This window comes from Taeniopygia guttata, chromosome 5, assembly GCF_048771995.1.
Source record: "Taeniopygia guttata chromosome 5, bTaeGut7.mat, whole genome shotgun sequence".
Classification (NCBI taxonomy): Eukaryota; Metazoa; Chordata; class Aves; order Passeriformes; family Estrildidae; genus Taeniopygia; species Taeniopygia guttata.
Genome location: NC_133030.1, coordinates 4757985 through 4784580, shown reverse-complemented (window position 1 = coordinate 4784580; position 26596 = coordinate 4757985). Strand labels below are relative to the sequence as shown.

Below are 26596 nucleotides of genomic sequence, written 5' to 3'. Positions count from 1 at the left end.
TGTGATGGAGGTTTGAGACTGAATCTCCATTGCACAGGAAAAACAGGACCAACACGTTTGTTAAAGAATAAAAAATACTTGCAAGAACTTTTTTTTTTTTTTTTTTAATTACACATAAAAAAGGAGTGTATTTAGGGCAAGTGAAATCAGTGGTCTAAGTTAAACTGTCTTTAGCACAAAACCTATAATTGTTTATAATTTGCAGTAGTAAGATCATTCAGATTGTGAGGAAGTGAAGGAAACCTGTTTCATTAAGACTACACAGTTTTCCTTTTTAAAAGGACTCTCAAATCAATTCCATTTACTTAAAGTAAGAAGTAGACAAGGTACAATTTGGAATTTAATGATATTAAACATCTTTAAATCTTAGAACTCTGTCCACTTGCCTGTTAAAGAACTGACTCACTCATGTACTGAGGAACAGATCACATCATACAAACTACAAAAGGATCTTTGTGCCTCAGATTTTCAATCTTGTGGCATTTTGGCCATCGTGGTTTAATTGCCTTTCTTTGCCATATGTTGTATTTGCAGCTATTTCTGTTTCTGTTCCTTTTCAGTCCTTCCTAAAACTCAGTAAAAACAGTGTTGATGTATGGAGTTTATTTGGTATAACTGCAATGCATTGCTGCACTTTGGTGTAGGTGTCTAAGACACGAGAGAATTTTTGCCCTTTTATACTAAGAAAACCTATCTCTTGTGTGGAATAAAAAAAAATAAGTGGCATATTTAAACTCTAAGTATTTTTCCATTTTTAATTAGTTTTAGCTCCCATTCTCAAGAAAAGTTCTAATTTTGTTTTGCTGGAAAGGCAGAAATACTTGCAAGGGAAGTCAAAGACCAAATACATCAGTAAATCAGTTTGACTTGGACCTTCAAAGGACCACTTTGTCTTACAGCAAACAAGTTTAAACCCCTATTTTTTAGATGATAATTAAGTATGTATAGAAAAGATGCTCTCAGTGCTTTCAGCTCTTTAAGTTCTGCCCTGTTTGCAGAGGGAATCCATCAGTCCTGCAAGCAAGATTGAGAGGCTCAATTCTCCATCCTGTGCTCAGAGCCCCATGATTTTGAGAGAGTGAGAAGGGGAAGCATGTTTGGGGACAGCTGTAGTGACCTCTTGCAAAGTGAAACACTCAAAATTGAGGAAATTCCAAAGGTCAGGTTGCTCTGGCAACCCTGGAGAAGGGATCAGCAGCCAGGGCTGCACAGGCACAAATCAGCATGCAAGGTGCCCTGATTTTCACATGCTTTTAAAAACACAGATCAAAAGTGCACCTGGGCACTTCAGCAAACTCTTAACCTGGAGGCTCCAGCACGTGTAAAAGTCTTAATAAATAGCTGGTTATAGTAACAACTGGCTGTAGTGGTTATTCAAGTGTGTACATCTGTTTTAGTCACAAAATTAAAGGCAAGGTCGCAGAGAGCTGGCATGAAAAATTATTAATTCAGTAAATAGAAAAACAATTAACTGCTCTATTTTTTAATATTTAAAATATTCTTAATTACTATAAATAGGTTATTTTTGATATCTGAGGAAATAACTAATCAGCACTTCTGAAGTCAAGTATCTGAAGATAAATATCAGCACCTTAAAGAAATTTTAAGTGGTAAAAAGTAAAACGCCACAAATTATAAACTGCAAATATTGCATTCAGCTTTTTTATTTCCTCCTTTAATACCGTCACACACGATTTTTATCTTTCCCTTCCCCTCAAACCCTCATCAAGCCCTTGACACAATTTTCTGGAACTGTTAGGACAGGAACTTAAGTATTCCTCTATCAAAGACCTCATTGAAAGTAATTTTCTATGTAATTTCCTTTTTCATATCTCTATTGCTGTAAGATCTATGCATAAACATGCTGTAGTTAATGTTTAAAGAAGCCACAATATTATAACTTCACCTTACTTAATGCATAGCAGTAGCGAGATAAACAAGTGCTCTAGGTATATTATTTCTTCTGTTCAGAAAAAATAGCCTAAATCATTGATTGAAAAATAACAGAAAATAAAGAGGAAATGCACTAGTCATAACTGAAGCATAGCCTTTTAACACAATTGTAATTTATTCAGAAAATGCAAGAAAACCCCTACAACTGTTGTTGCCCACTTACTCTGATCTACAATGAAGGAAAATTTCTTAGTATTTAAATTATTCTCTGCTTGGCATTATTTTAACTGGTCAGTTCAGTGCTCTGGAGCAAAATTCTACAAAGATTCCTATTACAAAGTTATACACCTTTACCATAGAAACCAAACTTTGAATTTGAAAGTATTATGAACCTTGAGTAGGAATTAAGTGACAAAAACCTTCTGGAAGTGTCCAAGTTGAAAAGAACAAATAGAAGCTATTTTCTAGCCACTCTACACAGTCACAGCTGTGCCCAACAGCTGCATGGCACCCAGTGTGGACTTCAAATGAGAAGCACCTCCCCAACAAACACACACACACACACCAAAATAGGATTCAGTGCTCTCTGCCTGGTCTGGACATGAAGCAGAACAGAGGTGTCCATCCTCCTCAGTTAAAGTGCTGTGAGACTGAATGAATCCTGTGATGACATGTGGCTATTGAGGGGTGAAGGATGAGGTCACCAGGAAATACTGTGATTTCCTTTTATTTATCTAGGAACTCAGGGAAAATTTTATTCCACAGAACCTAAAGCCCATCCTAAGGAGTTCAGGGGAGTGTCAGTACTCTTTTTTTTTTTTTTTTTTGTTTAAAAACCAAGTTCTAATCACTTATTAGAGATGATTTAATAATCCCCACAATCAGGTCCTTCTTCAAATTCTGGTTGGTAAATCCCACAAGGAAAATATATTATACTTGACCTAAAAGCCTGTTTGTCTCTTAAGTACAATTTCCTCTGGAGCCCCTTTTCCAGCAAGGCTGTGGGCAGTGGCTGGGTTTCTAACACAGCAGCCAAAGCCATGAACTGAACACCAACATCCTGCCAGCTCAGGAGAAGAGAATTCAAACACGAGTACTTCTTCCTCAACTTTTTAATTGTATTTGCTTTTTAATTTTTCTGTGCTAATACTTAAGCATTAACAGAGACCCATGTGATAACACATTTAACTTTCTCATTATTTTCCAGTGAGCAATAATTGCAGGAGCTCTGGTTAAAAGGAAACTCAGTAATTAAATGATGACTTGGTGAATTTGAAGAGAATCTGTAGCAAACAATATTGTGATGGGAGTTTTTAGACCTTAAAATTAATGGTCATTAATCACAAAGGGAAAGAATAGATTTACAAATTGATGACGGAGAGAAGCAGTTTGATATAAAATATTTGTAAAATAAAAACTATATTAATCTGTTATGATATATTGCTAAGAAAAATAACCAAAATCTACAGTCCTATAAAGAAATACATTTTAACGAATGGGCAGAAGCTGAATAAAAGGAGAAGTAATGACTTGGTTAAAGCTCAGAGGGAAACAATGCCAAAGTCACCCACCTTAAATGAAGAATGAGTAGATAGATCTGATATATGGTGCATTTTTTTTAGAGTGCAATTCACTCCAGCTAATGGCTAAGGGATGTGCATTGACAATCACATTAGCCCTTTTTGCTATTTTAGTCAAATAAGGCTAATCATTTAGCGTGCCTAATTTATATAGCTGAGAGGGCGGGTTATCAGTACAGATGTACCGAGGCATAAAAGACTTGGGAACACTGACCTATCTGTCAAATTGGATCAGGCCCAGTGAAATTCAATTTGTTAATCTTGCCTCCCAATCCTTCCCTCATGCAGTCTGAGCACTAATAGGTTTTGTGCTGCTCTGAGAATGAGTCCAGGCTGCAGTGGGACTTCTTGGTTGGATTAATCACAGTCAGGCATGAGAGATGTTACCTCTTGGAGAAAAGGGGAGGACTTCTACTACTGGAAGCCTAAAAGTGCAAATCTTTAAATACTTACAATATATATTTGTATATACCCAGTTCTCACCCTAAAGGACAAAGCCACAACCCAATATTTTATTGATAATGAAGCAAACTAAATAAAGGAGGGCTGATTAAAGAGATAGGATGCTCCATTTTTGCACGTGTACGTGCACATTTATACTCAAGCTTCAAAAGTTAAACAATGTCAGATATACATCTCTGGACTCCTCAATTCTCTAAAATGGGAGCAATGCTAACTTTGTGCCTAAAGATGAAGTTTCTGAGGCCAAGAGAAGCATGTGGCTCTCCTAGTACTCGTTCAGGCCTCACTGCAAAAGAAAATGTCTTTTTCATCAGCAACCTAAGTTTACATCAGTCATGAAGTTTAACCTCGGTCTTTGACTCCTGGAGATGTCCATAAGATCTGGATACAGTGAATTGAAATAACACAAGCTCTTAAAAATTGATTCTTTGCTGTTTCCTGTCAACTCTGAGAGCAGCTACATTTGTACAGATGATTTTTCCCATATTTGAAGCTCTACCTGGATGGGATATTTGACAACAAACCCAGATGTTTTCTGCTTCAAAAATAATATTTAAGTCGTTTTGGCTTGGCAATTTGACCTTATCAATATGACAGCTGAACCTATTTTTAAAATGAGCTTGAAGAATCATTATCCAGACATGATTTTCCAATTCTCCACTGATTTGAGGCTTATCAGCCATTACAGACTCTGGGATGACATACAGTGTTTTAATGCTTGATATTTATTGAATTTCACACGTGTTATTGATTGTGTGTACTATTTGAATAATTCCTAATTGCTGTCAGCTTCTTCTTTACTGCATGTGTTGTTTTGCCCTGATGTATCTTCATGCTTGTAACTAAAGGATGTTATAATAACAACTTATATCATTATCAGTCCTGGTTTGTTTCAGTACAGTCTTACAGCCATCCTTTCAAAGGGTTTTTCGGCCTTATTTTTTCTTTCACCACCATGCAAGACAAGAGACCATTCCTGTTTTCCAGTCCCTGCTCAAATTGGATACAGAAGCTTACTGGATTGAATTAGGAAGAATCAAACCAGAATAATCATTCTGTTCCTCAGTTTCAGACAAATTGGGGTAACAGCTGTAGCCCAGTACAGACTCCAGCAGATCTACTTGGTCCTTCAATCATGCCAGAATATTCAAGAAATTGCTCTGGAACACACAGAACATTGGCTAGAGGAGAATGACAACAGACTGAAGCTGTCTTAAAAAGCTTTATTTATTCCTGGCAGAAGAAAATAATAAAGAAATAATGTCAACAACCTTTCCAAACAACTGAGTTTTTCCTAAGTATAGGAATAAATCAATATGTTTCTTTAATAGTACAGGTAGCTATAACTCTGAAATCATGTGGGAAGCATTCAAATAACGTTCACAAGGCTTGACATAGGCCCTGTCTGGGAAATATTTTGTTTCTTTTCCTATTAGATATCTTTATATAAGCCCGTTTTCAACACTGCCTATCAGCAGATATCAGACTGAAAATGTAAGTAATGCCAAGTCACAAAGTCAGCTCTCCTGGAGAGGTTGCCAATCTGCTCATGATCACTGTGGAAATAAACTCCACTTGCCACTGGAGTTTATTTATGCCTGAGTCTTTTCAGTTTAGGGCTTGGTCACCAGCACAGAACATCTGTGACAGCTGATTTCCAGAGAATAATTCTTCCAATATTTGCTTCTCTGCACTACTGTTCTACACCACCAAGACAGCTGAGTGATGGGGATAAAAGTGATGTCATTTGAAAGCCTGAAAAAATTTAATTCTATTCCTTATATATCAAGATTAAACTCTGAAATGGTATGACACAAACAAATAATCTGAAAAAGGAGCAGGGAAAATAATATTAAAATCAAGCAACCAACCACAATAAAAGCTGTCTTCTGGCCTCAATTATTTTTCTGACACGAAACTTAGGAAAAAATTATTTTGTTAGGTTGTCATATATTGCTATTTAATCAGTTATGCCACATATTAGGAGGCTATCTTTCCATACCATGAAAAAACACCCAACACTAAACATCTATCGTCATAGCCAGGACTCGCCTCAGAACTGATAGCCCCTGGGGAAAAAAAATAAGTCTTTAATCTGAAAATCAATTTAAATAGAGTGACTCTTTTTTCATTTTCTTCCTTTTTCTGCAGAGTGGAACCATCAGTGCATCCATGATATCCCCAATGTGTGCAGAGCTGTGGATTGATCACCTCAGAAGAGAGACAGCGAGTCCCATTTGTGTGCAGCTGACTTCTGAGCACAGCTTCCATGGCATCCCAAGGCTTGCAGTGGCTAAAAAGTATTTCACTTCCCTAGCTTGTGAATTACAGTTTGGGACTTGCTTTTCTTATCCTCTCCTTATAAATCTGAGGGAAGTTCAATTCTTCCCTATCTATGGTGTTTTGTTAGGCGTGAAAAAATAAAATCTCACCAAACTTCCATCAGCTTCAGTCTTGTCAGAAAAAGGTTTAGCATTCAAGACAAGGAGATATATGTGTGATACTTCCTATTTGCCTAGAATTTTTTCCATCAGTGTGAAAAGTCATTTCAGTTATATTTATCCCATATTCATATTTACAGTTCTGTGTATCTCAGCAGTCTGTTAAAGCTTGCACATTTAGAATAAAGTGAAGACTCATATGAGGATGTAAAGAAACAAACCAAACCCTAGTGATTATTTAAACTAAAAATCTTGGATAATGATCTAGCCTGATGGTGACATGTAAAGCCCCATATCAGTCTCTGGACAGAAAGCTTTCCTACAAGAGCAGGAAGGAGATCAAGGGCAGCACAACTGCAGCAACAAGAGGCTGATGCCATTGACTTCATCACCAGGGAAGAAGGCTCAGCTTGGGTGTCACTGTTTAGATTTATAAAGCTTTAGTGAATTCTTTCCCATTGAGCACAAGTGAGATCATGGCCCTACCCTGACACTCCTTTAAGGAGCCCCTGCTGCATGGTGTGTGAGCACAGCCCCCAGGGCATAAGAAAAGTGATGTACAATTTTATGTATACTCACATTTTTTCATATGTTTGATGCAGGTATGCATTATCCAGCTACCCAAAAGTCTTGGTGAGAACTTTTTTTAAACCACATTAAAATACAAAACTAATATATGAAATATGGAATGTTACCACAAGGCTGAGGATGCACTTAAGTTACCATAGAGCATTAAAGCAAACTAAACCTCTCTTACTTCAATATTCACCTGTCTGAGCTGAAACTGTAGGGTTTCTTTTACTTCCCTTATTTTATTTTCAGCTTTCTCCACACAGCTATTGAACCAGAGTGTTAATAGTGAAATCTGCATGTCAGAGTACTTGATAAATTGAGAATAATCATTAAAAATTAACCAGACATAGTTAAATCTCAAGACAGCGTGGTGTAAAATAATGCATTGTTGTACCTGCAATGATGTCATCCATTTGCTCCAAAGCTGCTTCCAGCATATGACTGGCATCAGAAGCCATCCTCTGGGATTTCTTCAGATCTTTACTTTCTCTACTGAAAAGACAGAATAAACCACATACATTGCACTGAATAGCCTGATGACAAAATATGTCACTGTCACATTATACATTAGGCTACACAAAAAAAAATCCATGCTACAGCTTAGTAATGCAACCTAGTGATACAAAAATACAGCCTAGTAATAAGAAAACTAGCAAAAGTGTTCCTGTTTTCTAGATTACTTGGGAATTCTGATTCATTTTTTTGAAGTGATTTTACTAAAGCAGTTAAATGCAAATAAGAAAATTCCAAAGACCTTCAAATACTGGAAGCCCAAGATTCTCCTGCTCCTCATCCTTAACAATGGTTTCCTAGATTCAAAATTCAGCGTATTTCAGCCTTTTCCTCTGTGGGGAAAAAAGAGGATTGACAGGTTCAGTGAGGGAATGAAGACATGGGGAAGAACATGTCTTGCCTATAAGCAGAAATCTGTAGGAAGTCTGCTTTTTGATTTTTGCCTTAAGAGTAAAGAAAATTCCGAAATAATTTTTACTCCTCCTTTGTATATTCCCATTAATTCTTTTCACCACCTCTTTCATGGCACCAAAAATCCCATTTTTTCTGTTCAAATAACCAAGATGCCCCAGGTGTGAATTCTCTGAAGTTACTGCTGCTACTTTAAAACAGGATTAAATACAATTATGTTACCATCTGACACTGGGGATGACAAAAAAAAAAAAAAAAAAAAAATCTTCCAGAATGAGTCCCTGCTGAATGAGTCCAGAATGAGTTGGTGCTGCTGGACACTAAAGTCAAGCAGCAGCTGCTGCTGCCAACAGATGACATTTCAAAGCGGAGAAGAATTTATGCAGTCCATTTCAGTGCCAGTGAAAATCCCCTCTGCAATAAGGACCCTTTTGCACATCATTTCATCTCTGAAGCACGAGATCAGTGCCCACACAGAGAGGAAACAGGGATGGCTCCTGTGCATGGGGCTCACAGGGCTCTAACACACAGCTCACAGCACCCACAGAGCCCACAAAGGCTCACAGTGTCTTGATTTCTTTTCCATGAAGGCTGCAATTCAGTCTTTCAGCATTCAGTCTTCTTTTACAGCAAGCTGGAAGAGCTGTGGTTTAAAACTGTTCCATTTTAGCAGCTATCACCTGTTGCTATTACCTGTCTGACAATGGACAGAGATATCCTTCAAATAACTCAGGTTCTGGGTAGGTGAAAAGGCAGCGGACCTATGATTCCAATGCTACAGAAGTGCCACTAATATGTGTTTATCATGGGATTACTTGTGCTAAGAATTCAAGTAGTTTGAATTGAAATAAATATTACAATGAAAATTTGTACCATCCAACCAAAATTAGTTTCTTCTCCTGAAAACTAAGAATCCTGTGGCATGGACTTTTCTCCATGGTACTGGTGAAACACACACAAAGAAAGCTAATTTATTAAGAACCACTGTGTTATCAGCAACCTATGTTGATGCCAGTTAATGTAGATAAACCCCAGGGTCTAGAGAGGCAGATGCAGGAATGAGTCAGAGGCTGCAACATTCTCATTTGAACTCTGCCATTTATAGCCTGTCACAGTGGGTAAACCATGATTTAACTTCAGGTCACATTGATCTGAAGAGCAATGTGAGAATGCCTCATCCTTACTGTCACCCAAGGCTCAGATTAATGTAAATGAATGAGTGGTTTTGGTGCCTCAGTTTTTGTTTTTTTTTTTTTTATTTTGTCAAAATAATCTTTTAATTACAAACAACGCTACATTTAACCAAAGTATGTGTCACAAAAATATTTCATTTAACTGCACTGGAAATGACATAAATTATGCTCAGAATATTGTGGAAAGTCATTAATTCAGATGATATAAACTTAAAATTTCAGAGTGTTTTCTTTCACACATGCAATTTCCAGGCACTCCCCCTGATCCTGTTAGTTCCATTTGTTGGTTTTTGGGAGACTTCCATCTTTTGTTGCCACATCACAGGCCACCAAAGCCCTCTCAGCCTCAATGATCCTCCTTCCTTGCAGTGTTTCCTCTCGTTCAAAGCAGCCATAGTGTGGGGAATAATCACCTCAGTGACAGGAAATCCACCTACAGGTGGCAAAAAGGTGCCAGAGGGGCACCAAGGCTCCCCCAGGAATGGCCACCAGCTGTGCTGGGAAATCAGGGCAGCAGATCTCTGGTTCAGAGTTAGAAGGCAGAAAAAGAGCGAAAAAATGCTAAATAAAGCACAGAGTTTCTAATTCTAGCTTGCACTCCATGCTTTTATTTGTGATGAAAGGCATTGGAGCAGCACATGGGTGTTCAAACAGGAAATGCAGGATGACATTTCTGGTTAACATCTGATATAGTATTTCATCATTTGTAGTGACAAAGGCACAGAAAATGCTGATGCACTGCATTACAAACTTGAGAAGTGACTGATGGAGAAACCTCCCATCAAAGCCCTGGCAAAACCCGGAAAGTTTTGCTGAAAAACTCCACCAGAAGTGAATCTTCTATCTCCTCCCTTCCTCCACAGTCAGCCTATTTTCTCACCTGCACCCACAATATATCTGCTGCCTAACTCCACTAAGCCATAGCAAAACCTGCTGATCAAACAAGGATTTATTAATGAAAGCAATGTTCTCTGCTCCAGAGAGATAATGTAATATTACTTGCTTGACATCTTTTTCTAGACAGACCTGCTGCGTGTGCTCCAGGCAAGTCTCACTTTCCCAGCCACTCCCTCCTTACAGTTTGGCTGCTCTGAGCAGTATTATCAAAAGAGCTTGTTAGATCTCCTGGGCTTTCAGCTACCATTTCTGATCTAATTCTATAGAAATATCTTCAACTGTGGATTCTTTTGAAAATATTAATAAATAACAAGACACTCGACCAGGATACATCTATTTGCTGGTATTTTAATTACAAATCTTTTTTACAGTTTTCATTCCTGAATGACATCAACATATGCAGAATACCATGACTTATTTACTTATGTAAATACATACATATATTTAAAAAAAAAAAAGTTTTTGCAGCTTTAGTAAAGACTAACCAAAAGCTACCTCTCACAAAGTACAAACTTCAATATTAGTAAATTCTAACCTTCAGGATTTATTAGATTAATTCACATGCCAGCAAAATACATGAACCAGGCTACTCACCTTTTCAGGTCTCTAGGAGGAAAAGAATTTACTTTTTTTGCCGGACCAGTAAAAATTCCTTGCTATTAATAGCCAATGTTTTACTGTTAAGCAGACATAAGTCTAAATAATTATCATCCCTTCTAAGCCACATGCTCATATTAATTTAGAGCCCAGCCCACAGAGATATTGCAACCCTGTTTGTTATAATTGTCTAAGTAACGACATCTTCCAGGAAGTGCAGACAGAGCCAACTGGTCTGAATTCCCAAAATTTATTTTGCTAAGGTAATTTTGCACTAAATGTCCTAATCTGAGATTTGCATTTCAAATAAAATGAAAAACCTCTGGGAGAACTATTGTGCTCAGAGCCAATACCCCTTGCAAATTTCTTAACCTACATTCTCCATGTAAAACTACAACTCACTGCATCCAAAGGAACATAATATTTAACAGACATGTTCACTGAGAGCAAGATGTTCTTCAGAACTATGAAAAGCCTTAATTAAATTTGAATCTTTCATGGCTGGCTTGAACCAGCAGCTGCTCAGAGATAAGAATATGAACAAGATTAATTTAGGCAACACAGATGTTTTCCCAAGGTTGCTCATAATAATGAGGCTACCAACTTTATCAATTACAAGGGGTGTGGTTTTTGACAGAAACTCCAGAAATCCAGATCTTGTCTTGTCTGTGGCCTACAAATTCCTCTCACATTTAGCTGACACATGTAGTAATTAACTACCACCACCTTTTTTTTTTTTTCCCTAGGATGAATAAACAGATGCTTGTAGATTCTTGAAATATTCAGATTCGAGTATTACATTGCTTTGTACTTAATGGCATCATGAAATATCGAGTGCCTTGGATAAGCTCAGAAGTCCTCCAAGTTTTCCTTCAGCTGCAAGAGGACTCCTGCCCTGGAATGCAGAAATCTGCCCAACTTCCACCCTCTCTTTCCCACCTTTCTTTTCCCCCAGCCACACTCTGTGTAGCACCCAGACTGGAGCACAGCCGCTGATCCATCCCTCCAACTCATGGCTCCATCAGTTACAAAACTTATAAATTCATATTTGGATCCTGGCCTTTGAGAACCTGCTGGAACTCTCTAATTAAGATAATCCTCAGTCCTAACTAGCACTCCAGGGAACAAATCATCTCTGATGGTCTAAGGAGTGCTACTTGTGCAGCATCTCCCAGGGCTCTCCAGCCAGAAATCCTATTTATCTGCCAGCTGAGAGAGCTGGGCTTGCTCAGCCTGGAGGAGAGAAGGCTTCAGGGAGACCTTCCAGCAGTTTTCCACTGCCCAAAAGGGTTACAGGAGAGCTGGAGAGGGACATTTCACAAGGGCAGCAGTGACAGAAAAAGGGGTAAGAGCCTTAAGCTGAAGGAAGGTAGGTTTGCATTCAATATCAGGAGGAAATTCTTTACTGTGAGGGTGGCAGACCCTGGCACAGGGGTGCCCAGAGAAGATGTGGCTGCTCCTGGATCCCCGGGAGTGGGCTGGACTGGGCTCTGAGCAACTTGGGATAATGGAAGGCATCCCTGTCCATGGCAGGAGAGGGGAGCCAGATGGCTTTTGTGGTCCTTTCCAACCCAAACCATTCTATGGTTCTAGCTTAAATTTCATTTATTTCTTAATACAGACAGTACTTGCTCTATTTCCCCTTCATATGCTTCACTGGAATAGGCAGAAAGGTAAAAACCCTCTTCTTTCATTGATTACCCATTCTGTAATAAGTAAAATCAAGGCCATTTCAGAGGGTTTTTAAGAATAGCTAGAATAGGAAGGAAAAAAACAAGTTTATTTTGAGCTGGAAAGTGTAAAGTGCCCACAGGAAGGCAGAATGGGGAGCTCTAAAGAGAAATATCAATTAGCCAAAGTTGAACAAAGACCTGATAGCAAATTGCTTCAGGTAGGTGGCAGAACTACTAAAGTCCCTATTCAACACCTTGCTGGGAGTACTTATATGAGGGGATATCCCGAAGTGAAGCACCTTGGCACGGTAAAAGCATCATATTTGTGTGCTACTGATGAAAGTCAGAGCAACAAGCATTAAGCAATGATGCTTTTAAACATAATATGCTAAATAATTCAATTTAAAATACAAAGGGAACAGAACACAGCTAAACTTATTGCACTATGAAGTGGCAAAGTCAAAGCCAAACAGCTTTTTTCAAAAATAAACCCATAAAGTTTGCTAATACCAGTCGGAATTTCAATTCTGGGGGGAATAGAAGGTGAAAGAAAAAAAGAAAGCCCCCTTTAAAAAATGCTAGAGCTGACTGACACTTGATGCTTTAAAACACAGATCACCTCACAGCAACTCCTCCACAGGCCTGGTGGATATTGAGTTACAGTCCCTACTGGTGCCATAACCAGATTTCCTGACTCATGTTTGCACAAAGTCTCATCCTTACATACAAAAGCTGACGCTGGCAGAATGGCATGTGCAAAGTGAGCTCTCTTCAGCTCCTCTCTGTAACACCTCCAGCAGCTGCAGGAAGCCCTTCATTCCTCAGTGTTGCTTTAAACGTTGTCCATAAAAGCTTAAAAAAAGCCCTTCATCATTTAATTTCACGTTGTTATCAGATATATGAAGTTTTCTGAGTTATATATACAATATAAAGGAAAAACGTTATAGCTTCTGACTTTGCAAATCTTAAAAGCAAAATTGCATCATTACTGTATTAAGTCCAAAAGGTCTAAATATTTTAGTTCACTTCTCTGTCTTCTAACTAGTTAAAATTAAAGAAAAAAGCAACACAACTAATAAATAATTTGCATATAAACTTCAACTGAACAAAACATTACCTGATAAAATACACGAGAGGAAAGTCTCTGAGCCAAAATATGAGCATTTCTGCTCTTAAAATAAACACATACAAAAGTCAGATCTGGTATTGCAGCTCACATCTAGTTCAGTGACTTTTACAACTAGGAAAAGTTAAATCCTCAAAATTTCAACATTTAAAACAAACTGTGGGATTGTTTTTTTTTTTTTTTTTCAATTTTCCTTCCAATCTCACTGGCCTCAAGGTCGCAGCTCTGAGTTTTCTTCCATGAAGGTCAACATTTCAACGAGATCTTTGAAGTTCCTTAAATCCAGCTCCAATGCCTGGGAAACTGCTCAGACCACACCTTCCCCCCTACCCCCACATCGTGTAAGTAAATTCATGTTCTGGTAAATCGAGAGGTGAAGAGTTGTAGTAAAAGTAAACACAGAATTCATGCACAAATTAACTCTGCCCTAGAGTAAAGCAGACGAGAAGTCCTTGACAGAAATGCAGAGAGATTAGGCAGATAATGCTAAGCAAAATTTTCAAATGTAGCCTCTCTAAGACTCCTAGAGCTTTAGACAAGCTAAACAGTGCTAACACAGGGACAGAAGATCTTATATCTCAAAGATATAAGGTCTTTTTCAAATCAAATTTTCAATTCTTCTCTGTTTCTTCGGTTCCTGGGTGCACAAAGAGGATCACTGTAAAAATCAGCTGCTTTTTCAGCAAGGAGCAAACACTCCTCAGGAAGCTGGCAGAGTTGGTGGAGCCCTTGGAGTGCTATGGGAATCATTCAAGGTGCAGGGTATTTCTGATTTTTAGAAAGATGCAAAAGAATTCATCTGCAAAAGAATCTCATGGTGACACAGGTGAAGGTGTGAATGTTTCTGTGCAGAGTAAAAGCCACGAATCTTTACAGAAACAACTCACTTTGGAGGTTCAGAAGAGTGGAGAGCACTAAATTCTCCTTAACATGGGCAGATTCTGGGATAGGTGAGGATGAGGGAAGGAATTGGCACCAGTGGATGCTGAAGTACCCCAAATGGGTTTTTCTGCAGCAGAACCTCAGAAAAAAGGGCAGGGTTGATGACCTAGAAAACTGATTTCCTGCAACCCAAAGAGGCAATTCTTATCCACAAGATATCTAAGGTAAAAAACCTGCACAGAAAAACAGTTCAGCATAGACCCAATGAATGAAAAGACCTCTTATGTATATTTATTTTTACAAATCTGTCTACTCTTGGGTTACCCTGATTATAAAGTTCTGTCCTGAATTTCCCTCAACTTTACAATTGCGACACGAAGGCTCTTGTGAAGTCTGAACTCAGCTTTACATCTAAAGGCTAAAAATGTATAGTAAAACATCAACTTTTTGACTCTGCAAAATTCATTTTCATATGAGTATTTTTCCCCCTTTGAAACATTCTGTGCAGCAATTTATAAATAACACTCACAAGGCTGGTTTAATACCACTAGGCTGGTTTAATATTACCCAACCTGCATCTGTGGATAGAAATATGCTGAATTCATACTAACAGGAACTGACAGTATCAAGCACTTCTGTATAAATTGAAGCTTCAGTAGCTATTTTGAGGAAAGTGTCTGTGGGAAACAAAGAAAAGAAAAACATACTTCTGCTAGAAACAGCAAATTCAACAAAATTGAATCCGCTTGGATTAAAAGCACTGAACTGGGAATAGCAAATGGATCACTATGAAAAGCAGCACATCCCACATTACTCAGCATATCAACAAAAATATAAATTTTAACAGCTGTGCCAGTTTAATGCCTGTGCTTATAAACAAAACATTCCTATATAGATAGCTTTTATCCCCAAGGATATTTTCAATAATCTTCAGGAAACAATCTTCAAGTTTTTCCTCTTTCTCTGCCTCAAGGATAGGTACAACTGCTGTCCCCAGATAGGTTATTTCACCTGGTGGGACAGAGACCAACCCACACACAGAGCAGAGTTGCACCAGTTCCTGAGGTGGCTTTGTTACTTTCTTCCTTATTTTTGGAACTCTGCCCAAAGTCCCTGTGGCCTGTAAATTCTGCATTCTTTGTGCCCACTGTCAGTGGTACATCCTTCTCCTCAAGCTTTGTTAAGTTCTCCCTGAGTCTGAGATCATTGATCATGTCAAGCCCTAAACTTTAACAAGACAACTCTTAGGACAAGTAACTCATCATTCCAGCATCTGGACATCATAACCAAGAGGCAAAAATTCTTCATAGCAAGAAAAACCTTGGTTTAAAATGATATCTTTTGTTGGTTTTTCTCCTCCATTATCCAGAATGTGGGACATCTTACTCCCTGCAGAGCTGGCCAAGACTTAAAAAGTACCTGTATCAAACCCTGTGCCACAGCTGAAATTTAAATCCCAGCCTCCTATCATAATTGCTTTCCATACTTAATGGAGTAACATGATTTTCTAATTTTGAAAAAAAAAAGGGCATTATATAGATAGGTGATGCTGCAAGACAGAAGAGTAGCTGGATGCCCAAGAGCAATTAAGATTCACAGAGATGAGAGAAGCATATAACATCCCCCAGCTGAAGAAACATTATTACAGGTGGCAAGAAGAATGCAACCCCCTTTATTCTTGTTTTTCCAGTGAATCCTAGAGAAAAAGTGAATACCAAGATGCCTAGAGACAGATCAGGCATGCACTGAAAGCAGAAGCTGACTTTGGAAGGGGCATGGAGCAGCCCACAATGAATGTGTGACAATGCTCCTCGGTGACCTGCTGATGGAGGAGCTGTATTTGCTCACAGAAACACATATTTACCTAGGGAAGGCTCTTAAGGGATTCACCTCCCTGAAAACCCACTCAAGTGCCCAGCTCTTGAGTTTCACACATCTGTGTGCACTGCTGCTGTTTTGGTCTATCACCACAAGTAAAACAAGCAATACCACTATAATAAAAAACAAACAAACAAACAAAAACCCTCAAAACTGTATATCCAGTTTTGAGTACCTGGGGAAAAGATTTTATAGGCTTAAAAAGAGTTCTGAAGTGCTCACTGTGCTGCTTCCACAAAGTGGATACCCCTGTGGCACAGGATACAAAAGAGATCTCAAAATTATCCTGTAATATATTGCACCTTTTAGTAACAACTATAAGAGGTGTTCTCAAGTTCTTACCACCCACAGAGCCCATCATGCAGTGTCTGCCAACCATTTCAAGGTATTTATTCCAAGTTTTATACAAATGTAAAATGAATATGTTTCCATGTCAAATCATCTTATCAAGGGTAAACCAAATCAATGTAAATTTTTCCTTATTTGTTATACGTGATGAGAGGGATTAAGAAAGAGATAAGAAAAAGCAAAACCCCAGTTCCCTGCATCAGGATGCCTTTTTGAATTTGCAAAAAAAAAAAAAAAAAGAAAATTATGTGTCATTTCCAGATAGAGACTGATTGCTCAGTAAAACTTTCAAGCCTCTACTTCTGAGTCTCTAAATTTTCCATATTCCAATTCAGTCATTTTGGCTCACGGATTTGCTAAGACACCTGATTCAGAAAGCTTTTGGAAACTTTGCAAATGAACTGAATGCTAGAGCTGAAGCTAGGAGCAAGCCTATTCATAAACTCAGCGCTCCCCTGGGTTTTATAAACATATTTACAGCTGAAGTTCAGGATGCTGTCAGCATCATCCATCACTGGGGTATATTTAAAGGATACCTTTTGTTCTCTGAATTCCCACTACTTTTAGGACATGTTAAAGCATTATAATGAATACACAGAGGATTTTTCTAGATTCCTTTCCAGATAAGTATTTTGATAAGTATTTAATGACTTGAACATGAACAATAACACAAAAGGATTTGCCAAAAAAATAAAACTCCAGCTAAAATTCTATTGTGTGTTACTTCCAGTCCCAAGAACTCTTTCATATGGTTGAAATAAATAGAAAAATTCCAAATGCTAGAGTATATCTGTAGCCAAAACAATATATTGTTATACATTTAGTCAAATTCTGCTTCTTCTGAGATTGACACCTTTGCACTGACAGAACAGAAAAATGAAAAAGAATTCTTGCATTACTTTAGAGGGCCTGAATGTTATCACAGCAAAGCCTTAAGTCATAAAATGCACTGTCAAAAGCAGGAATGACACCTGGGGGCATGCTGATTGCCAGGCTTTTACACATCCCATCTTGCTCGAGAGTATTTCATATTAGGGCTCACAGCAGATTTTTAGAGCTATTTGAAAGTCCTACTACTCATATTTGGTCTGTGAATGCACCTATGGAGTTCCCCGAGTTAACAACTTAATCATATATTTTAATGCTTGATAACAATGCCTTTGTTTGACCTGTTTATTAATACAGCCACAAAATGAAATTATTTCAGGTTAATGATTTACACAGTCCTTCTATCCCTAACAGTTACCAGCTGATCTTCCTGCATGAAAAGTTTGTCAGAAGTTTCTTGCATTTGGGGCCACTTGCATCAAAATCAAAATAAAATAAAGACAAAAGACTAAATGACCATCTGTTGGATAACATTATCTTCTGCTCCTATTTCAGGAGAGAAAAGGGAATCAGAATTCACTATCAGTTTCTTCAGGTTAATTAAATTTTCCAGAAAATGTATCAAAGTCTGCTTACATATCAGTAATTGTGGCATCTTTGTACTCTTCTACTAAATTTGCAAGGAAAAATTGATTTGTTATTATATAAGAGAGATTTAGTCCTCTTTCAGTTGTTTTCAAACCTCCAAGTGGAAATATTCAAGGCAGTTTCATTATTCCAAAAATAATATAGATCCTGTCCATTCCTACTTGAAAAGAAGAACATGGTCATATTGGCAAATAGTAAAATAGAGTTCTGTAATGAAGAAATTGTTTCCCTCTATTTCTGTTTATTGATAAGGGGTAGTTTTTCTTTTAGACTATGCTGTAAACATGTAACAGATCTGTTTATTCATTAGTTAAGAAAAGCAAATAAAATTCATTTAGAGTGAAATGATATTTATGAACATTCTGCTTGGTATGGCACTTTTATCAGTATCTGCTAATTACCCTCTTCTTCTAAGTACCCAAATCTGGATTTCCAAAGGAAGCGAGTAGCTGCTACTCCCAATTGCAATTAGTCCTGGATAATCAGAAGCTTTGATTAAATAAAAAACTACAAATGGCTGATGAATCCCAGATAAATTTTAGAGCATGAATTCCTTTTATAACAAACCATTTGCACTGAACACAAGCTCTTCTCCTCATGCTAAAAAAAAAAAGTAAAAAAGGTTTCTAAAATCTGCCTTTTGCCAGTTAAATGAGAACCAGCTGTGCTTCACAATCTGCAGAGGAAACTGAAGATGGTACCAAGTTTCCTAGTTAAAAAGAAGGAGACAATCAAAGCAAAACAGATTTGGACTACAATTCTTGAAATAGTTTTCTAATCTTCGCCTTATTTGCAATTATTACAAAATGTCAAAATGTTGCCCACACTGGGCATAGTATGGGTGAGTAACTATTGAGGATTATTCACTATTTTTCACAATAGAGCAGCATCATGCTCTGCAAAGCAGGCCAGTACAGACTTCCTTCTCGCACAAAAACTTGTTAGAACAACTTGCTTTTAGTGACAAAGGTTCTAATATGATTTTCTTTTTATACATGCAAAATCTGCCAGAGCAAACTGAAAAATGTACTTTACAGTTTCAGGTAACATTTCTACTTTGCATGCATTCACCTTTATAAATTGAAGAATGTTTTAATTCAAGAAATAGTTAACTAATCATTTATAATGCCTGTGACTGAAATTTTCAGGTTTAATATAATCTGTACTAATACTACAATACTTTCTACATAATTATTTATATTATATGTAATATAATATATATTAATACTTAAATGTTATTTGCAGAAGATTACTTCAAGAAAACAAAAAATATTGACTTCACTAATTTTGCTTTTACTTTTCTTCAGATGTAATGAACACACTCTTTAAGAGAATAACACATTCTACTTTCATAAGTGGTTTGTGCTTGTTTCGTACCTATCCACATAAAACAGGTTATCTCTCCAAGGTGTTTGCTAGAGATTTTAATTTTTTTTTGTCTGGAGTGAGACATCAGAATTCTTCTCTTTGGGAGCTGATTGGATTATGTTCATTAGTTTGTGATCATCCCAGAAACACACTCATAAATCTTACTGCAATGCCATTAGAATAAGATGTTTTGATTATGTTTTATTAAAGCAGATGCTACCATCTGCACTGTAGAGAAATAAAAATATGATTTACTACATTCAAGAGACACTTGGCAAATATCTTCCCCTCAACCAATAAGATTTCTGAAATAAACTTTGGGTTGAAAATAGTGGAAATTGGAAATAAAATTACTTTTTCTTTCGTATGAGCAGCACATAGAGAAGAAAGGAGGCAACCCCAGCTAAGTCACCTCTGAATGCAGAGACCAACCAGACTTGTTTTCAGAAGAGGATAAGGTGAAACAGGAGTTCCCATACTCTAAGTGCTAAGGAAATTCATATTAGAATGCAACAGCTTAGATTTATCTTCACCAATTACTTTAACTGGCACACAATCTGTTGATCTTAAAGAGTATGAAGACCTAAGCAGCAAGTGAATAATTCTCTGTGAATGTTCATACACTTTCTGTTGCTCCAATGAAAACAACCCTCACAGAGGCATCCTTTGGACCTGTCCTTTTCTTGACTTTGAGCATCCAGTCTGATTTCAGCCCTCCAAACCAATGCAAGGTTTCCTTGAAGGAGAATCAGCTGTTTTCTCCAAATTCCCATCTGCTTCAGGAAATCACCATCAATTTGCCACCATTTCCTTGGGTGATATGCCAAAGGCTTCCAATACAATCACCAGGTCATACTTGCAACTGTTTGGAAGTCGGGTCCATTATTTATCTTTCCTTGAATGCCACATACTGTGTGGTCACATCAGGTTTCTTATCTTTACTCCTCTACACAGTGCTCTAGTTTAACCTATATTCAAGCCTCAACTTTTATCCTCAGTTACTTTGGATTTAACCTGGAAAATTTGACTAAACAGAGAAACACTGAATATATTTTATATATCACATACACAGAGTTGAGAAAACCACTAATGGTTCCTCATTTGTTTGTTGATGATCTGACAGAGAAATAAAACCCTGTTTTAGGCAGCTGAAGATGCCACATTTTCCTTTTTGATCTGTATGAAAATATACAGCTCTTTCCCTTCAGCAAATTTCAGTCACAGGTTTTTCAGCAATACTAGAGAACCACAAAATAGTAATAAAATCTTGTTGTACCAGGTTATCAAATTAGAGTTTAAAATCCAGATTGTGCTTAAAATCCTCTAAACCACTACATTGGAACTTGACAGGTGCACATTATAAACACAAATTGACCTAGACTGGCAGCAGTGCCACCAGGATTTACTTTTTATGTTTGCTTCAAAAAGAAATTATCCTTGTAATTTAACTGCTTTGTTCTCTGCATCAATGAATTACCAGATAAGAGCAAAGTGCCACTGAAAAAAGTTTTTATAGCAAATAAACACATGAAGATGGAAACAAAAAAGGTAACTGCAATGCTACAAGGTCAGAGAGACTTGAAATAAAAATGTCACACTAAAACATACAAGGCAGAGGCATCTAGAAGAAAAAAACACCTTTATTTTGTTGCTTAATGTGCATTTATGTAAAAGAAGACCTAAAGGTGGAAGAAAGAAGACGGAAAGAAATTCAGTTGCCCCAGGTTATCAAAGACATCACCTCAGAGCTGGTCCTTAGACAAAGTTAAAGAACAGATTGAGCAAAGATGGGACTCTCAGTTTCTTCAGCTTCAAAGCAACAGGTGAGCTGATAGCACTGAACAGACAAAAACAAACTGGGGAAAACTCAATTCACTGCTCAAACTTTCCGATTCTCAGGATATCGACTGAAGCAAAAGTTATTTCATCCATATCTACAGAACTCTGGTGACTGATCAAGTGTCCCTCCAGGGACATCCACTGCTGCCAAACCCTCCTGAGTAGCTGAGGAGATTTTCAAGGTCACACCTAGAGAGGTTGAAGTGATCTCTGGGAATGGGGTGGCAAACAGGAATGAGTTTGCCACCCTAATCTACTGCCCTGTACAATGTCATCTTCTGCTGCATTGCTATTCCCACACCCTTGGGTATTTCTGGAAAACACAGAAAAGCCTTTCTTTGTTCAATGATTTTGCACCTACACTGAGTGATCGTTATAATAAAACACATTTCCTTATTTATCATTCTCTGCTTTGATAAACTAAATCATCACATTATAGACTTCTAAAGCAAGGAGGAGGTTTCATCCTATTGCTGTAAATGTCTTTTCTGTGGAAGGGAGCAGGAGGAAGGTGGATTTTTTTGCTAATAAGCAGAGCTCTGTTGAGGCCCTGCTTTACCTGTGTGAACAGTCCTTTGCTAACCTTACCAGGTCAAGGCTGCCCGAGCTCAAACAAATCCTTAGCTGCAGGGAAAACCAACGGAGTTTCTGCTCTGCCTCTGAGTAGCCGAATAAGAGTGAAAGCAGTGTCTGGGGATGAGTGCCTTGTAGGGTTTTGTGGGAGTTTGTTTTGAGGAGAGACACCAGGAAGAGGCCAACAGGAACCAAGTGAGGTAAATGAAGGCTGGAAGCAGAGCTGCACATGGAACAACAAAGATGTGGCTCAGTGTCTCTTGTTCTGTTTCATTTTGTCCTCTTTTGCACTCACAGGACATTGTCCCTCCGCCTTTCCTGCCTGTTTGCTGACACAACCAGCTTGCTGAGGAAGGTGATTATTAAGGTCTCCACTCTACTCTTGTCCATCTGTCCTCCTCCCATGCTCCATTCAAACTCTCTCTGCCACACTTTGCTGCCTCAGAGCCTGCATGGTCTGTCTGGAGAAACCCTGGCTCAGTGCAACAAGCGTGACAGGAAAATGGGAGAATGGATCCAAGAACCCCGAAAACACTTCTGTGGTCTGTGCCTACATCATCAAAACTTTCTCCCTTTGCTACACACACAGCCCCTGATCCCTTTTGCACACTGCTGGAACCACATGAAGAAAGATGAAGTGAGATCAGATATAGGAGGAGTGAGGGGAAGATAACCCTTATTATCTCATCATTATCTATTCCTTCCCTACCTCCTTCCTGTTTTCCCTACTTATCCACACATGGATAGGGCTGCTGGTGTCAAATCAGGGTGGCAGCAGCAGTGCCCTCTGATCCTTCTGCTTCCTAGGACAGGAGATGAAAGCAGCCAGGGAACCTGGAATCAGGGAACAATGCTCCCAGTCCAATTCCTACCACGTTCCAGCCACACATCAAACAGTTTCTGCCCCCTCCCTTTAATTTGGGCTTCCCATAGGGCAGAGTCCCAGATGGGTGACAGATAAGCTATATGTTTTGTCAAGACATTTGATTACTACCTAGCTCAGGTAAATAAAGCATTTAATTTTTCAAAAGTGATGCTAACATTAGTTCAGAAGAGTTACAGGTAAGTCATGTGTCTCTACAACAGAAAAAAAATTCAGCAGTCAGTGGTGAGGCCAGTCTTGCGTTCTCTCTCAGCATAAGTCTTGTTACTGAGGACTTCAAATGATTTTATACATTATAAGTGATATTATTATTATTTTAAAATATGTTTTTTTCACATATTCTGGTACCAAGTATACCTGTCCTCAAGACAAAGATAAGGTTCTTTTGAGTTCTCCCTCTCTTTAGCTTACACTGGGTTTCCTTCGGGTTCAAGAGGCCTTTTCAATTGTTCTCAACTGGAATCATGAGCAAGTGGATGGAAAACCCATGTAATTTAAAAAACAATAACCCATATTTGCTTATGTTTGTCCCACTTTGACCTTTGATTTTCCTTGTATACCGGGTTTTACTCCCGGGTTTTACTCCAAGTATTTCTCCATTAGAAAGATGGAGAGAAAGATGAAGATTCATTGGTTTTAAAGCAGATGCAAGTAAAAATCAGCAACATAGGCAAAGTCAACAAATAAGCATGGAAAGCTGGAATTCTGCATTCTTTGCTGTCACACCTGTTCTTTCCACATTTCCATAACAAGTTTCAGAGTGGAATCTTTTATGCACTTGTTCATATATTACTTAAAAAAAAAAAACAAAACCCAAAAAACAAAACAACCCCAGAAAAGTGTCCCTCAGTGATTCCCCTCCTTCCACAACCTTAAAATCAAAAATCTGAAATTGCAAACGACCTCTTTGGCCGTAGAAGTACAAAGTGGGGTACATGCAAATCTTCAAAAGCACACGTTTCACTACACCCACGCACAGGCAGAGTGGCTGACCTGCCAAAATGATACTCAGCATCTTCTTTGCCCCATGCAAAGCTGAGCAAAGGACGGTGCACAAAGGAGGGTGGTTCCTTATCCTTCTTGCAAATGTTAAGAGGAGATATTTTTATTTTTATCCCAGCAGCGCAGCGTTAGCCCATGGGACTGGGGATCATTTGACATCCCCTCACCTCCTGTATCTCTATGCTGCCCCAACAGCCAGCACATTTTTTCCTGAGCGCTTTTTCCTTAACACCCTTTAAACAACCTCCACCTCACCGCTATGACACCCCCCACACACCGCTTTTTTTTATAGTTAATTGCCAAAACCTGGGGAAGGGGAGGAAAGGAGAGATTCCCACCTTAGAGAGCTCGGCTGCAGCTGGATGTCATCACTGACAGCGCTTGCTTGAACCCCCTGCTTTATTTACCGACTTTGCCAGCCCAGCTCGAGTTTCAGATAAATATTTACCTTTTCGGAGCCGCGTCTGTGCGAGAGCCGGAGGGATGGAGCGGGGCAGCAACAGGCGCTGCCAGCGCCGGGAGCGGCCCCGCTCGGACACCCGGGGCCCGCTCCTGATTCTGATCCTGGTCCTGATTCTGATCCTGGTCCTGATCCTCCTGATCCTGATCCCAACCGGTGGTGCCTCCGCAGCGCCGGGATGCCCGGGATACCCGGGATGCCCGGGCAGCCGGAGCGCTCCCCGCCGCCTCCCGCACCGAGGGTTCGGGCGGCTGGTTCGCAGCCCGATCCCGTTCCGATCCCGATCCCGTTCCCGGAGCCGTTCCCGGTGCCAGCCCCGCTCGGGGCCGCCCCCGAGTGACGGCGCCCGGCGCTCCGGCCCCCCCGCGCGGGCAGGTGCTCCCGGGAATTCCTGCGCTCCGGGAATTCTCTCTGCGCAGCGTTTCAACCCCTCCTACTGCTGGAATCAAATCCGCGGGTTTTTTTTTTTGTTTGTTTGTTTCTTTTTTTTGTTTGTTTTTTTGGTGCATTTTCCTCCGCCCTGGGTTTTTTTACGGTTAACGCAGATATGATAGTATTGACTGAGAAAAAGGCTAACTACCCCAAAGTTTTAAAAATCAGGTGTTTCCCTACTTAAAGCACTCCTTACGTATTCAGTTCTCCTAGTAAAATAACAGCATAGGTAGTTTATATTGTTATAACTATTTTATATCACCCTCCCCCGTTGACTCTCGCTTAAAAATCAGCCTCTCATGCTCTGTTTATGACTGAAAAAATCTCTAGTGCAGGAAGGCTCCAAGTGCATAAACCTGAAACAAAAACACGCTCATGAAGCATAGCTTTTCTTCTGTCTCTAGAGAGTCCAAGATCGCTCGTAGAAATATGGAAACTGCTGTGAGTTTTGGTCATTGGGAGTTCCCTGATCACCTGGGGTGCCTGGCTGAGCAAAAATCTGATAAAGTTTCTGTTGGCCAAAGGGGTCACCTGTGCTGTACTGGCACAGCTCTTTCACAGCAGCTGAGTGCTTTTGAGTGTGTCAGTTTTCCATGGAGCTGGCTAAACAAAAGTAACTACTTGGCAGAAAGTGAGATAAAGAGATTTCAGACACATATACAATGCAATTAACACACACTTTTCACTCTTTATGTGGTGGTTGCATTTCCACCACCACAGTTTGCTCTCTTCCTTCTGGCTTGTTATGATGTCTTTCACCTAAATAGTTTAAGCATGTCTAAAATACACGTTGTTTTAAGGTCATTTTGTCACTTATAACAGTTCTCCTCAGTTTTAGAAACTCTTTTTGCCTAGAATAATCTTGAGGTGTTAAAATGTGTTCCCTGTTACCAGCTGAGTCACTCTCTGACCTTGGGAAGAAATACACATAATTTCAGTTTTGCTTTAAACTCACACGAAACACCAAGGCTATGAATCACATACCAGATATTCCAGATAGGGGATTGGACCTCACCTACAGAGCAGACATGCCCAAGGTGGAAGAGAGAGAAAATGGGAAGTGAAGCAGAATGCCTTTGAAACATCTCCGAACATGCTAAAGAATAATTTAACCTGGCAAGGATCCACAGGCTGTGTATTAATTTGACTTTTGAATGTTTCTTGCCTTTTGTCTCAACTTTGAGGTAGTCCTCCTAAATAGGTCACATAGAGGAGCGACAGGTTGATAACATTTGCAATTTTCATAATACTGATACTAAAAATTATTGGGCAGCACTGCTTGTTGAGTATTGCTCAACCATTTGGGAAAGAGGCAGTGGAATTTCGAACAATCTGGGCAAAACTTAGTTGAAAACAGCCCAGTTTCCCCTCCTTTTTCCCAACTCACTGGAGGACTAGGACAGGTATCTGGACATGATAGAAGCGGCACCTGGGAGCTCATGGACCCTGTGATGCAGGGTTCCTCCTGTCCTGTTTATTCCTGCCCTGGAATTGCCAAGCCCTGCTGGCACATAATGTTCTCCAGCGTTTCTCTGGGAGCAGCAGTGCCAGGCAGTGCCTGGGAAGGCGAGCATGGCCTTGCCCCAGTGCTGGGGAAGGGCCTGGAATGGGGAGGCAATTATTGCCACTCCCTTGGGAAGCAGAGGCAGGAGCAGAGGGAGGGCTGAGCACAGAGCACGAGCCCCAATCTGTTCATGGGTTATGATTTTACAGCTCTGTTTCTTTGCTGTTTGACATCATATTGCTGCACCACCAGAAAGCAGAGAGAGAATCTTAATTCTGGGCTTCCTTTAGCTTGTTGGTCCTGTCTGTCCTGTTTAATATCATTGTAATAAGTGAGTTAGTTCTGCAACTCTCAGTGTAGTGGGTTCCAGGAGCACTCCCTCAGCTGTGCCGGCCTCTTGGCTAATTACCATTCCAGAAGTGCCCCCTTCAATGAAAGTGGTTTGTGTCTTTGCTGCTGTGCTGCAGACCCATGACTGTCACAAAGCTGGCATTGTGCTAGGTCTTAGCCTCTCTTATGTAACAATGGGGTTTATTCAGGGAGAGCAGAATCATCCTTCTCGGAAAAGACCTATGAGAAAAACAAGTTAGAA

The 26596-nt window shown here is 39.3% G+C and overlaps 1 protein-coding gene across 10 annotated transcripts in view; it reads right to left on the bottom strand.

Annotated features, from left to right (window-relative positions):
- Window positions 1–24481, bottom strand: part of PPFIBP2 (PPFIA binding protein 2) — a 94257-nt gene extending 69776 nt beyond the window's left edge. For 4 of the 10 annotated variants that reach the window (XM_072929453.1, XM_072929455.1, XM_072929454.1 and 1 more), the window contains exons 1-2: window positions 24057–24190; window positions 7344–7441 (exon numbers count right to left, since the gene is read on the bottom strand). In XM_072929453.1, coding sequence (XP_072785554.1) covers window positions 7344–7407 — 64 coding nt within the window. In that variant the 5' untranslated portion in view covers window positions 7408–7441; window positions 24057–24190. Of the gene's footprint in view, window positions 1–7343; window positions 7442–10557; window positions 10783–23946; window positions 24000–24056 lie in introns of those variants that run through there. The other 6 variants (XM_030273415.4, XM_012573757.5, XM_072929450.1 and 3 more) reach the window with 6 other exon arrangements.
- Window positions 24482–26596: the final 2115 nt, after the last annotated feature.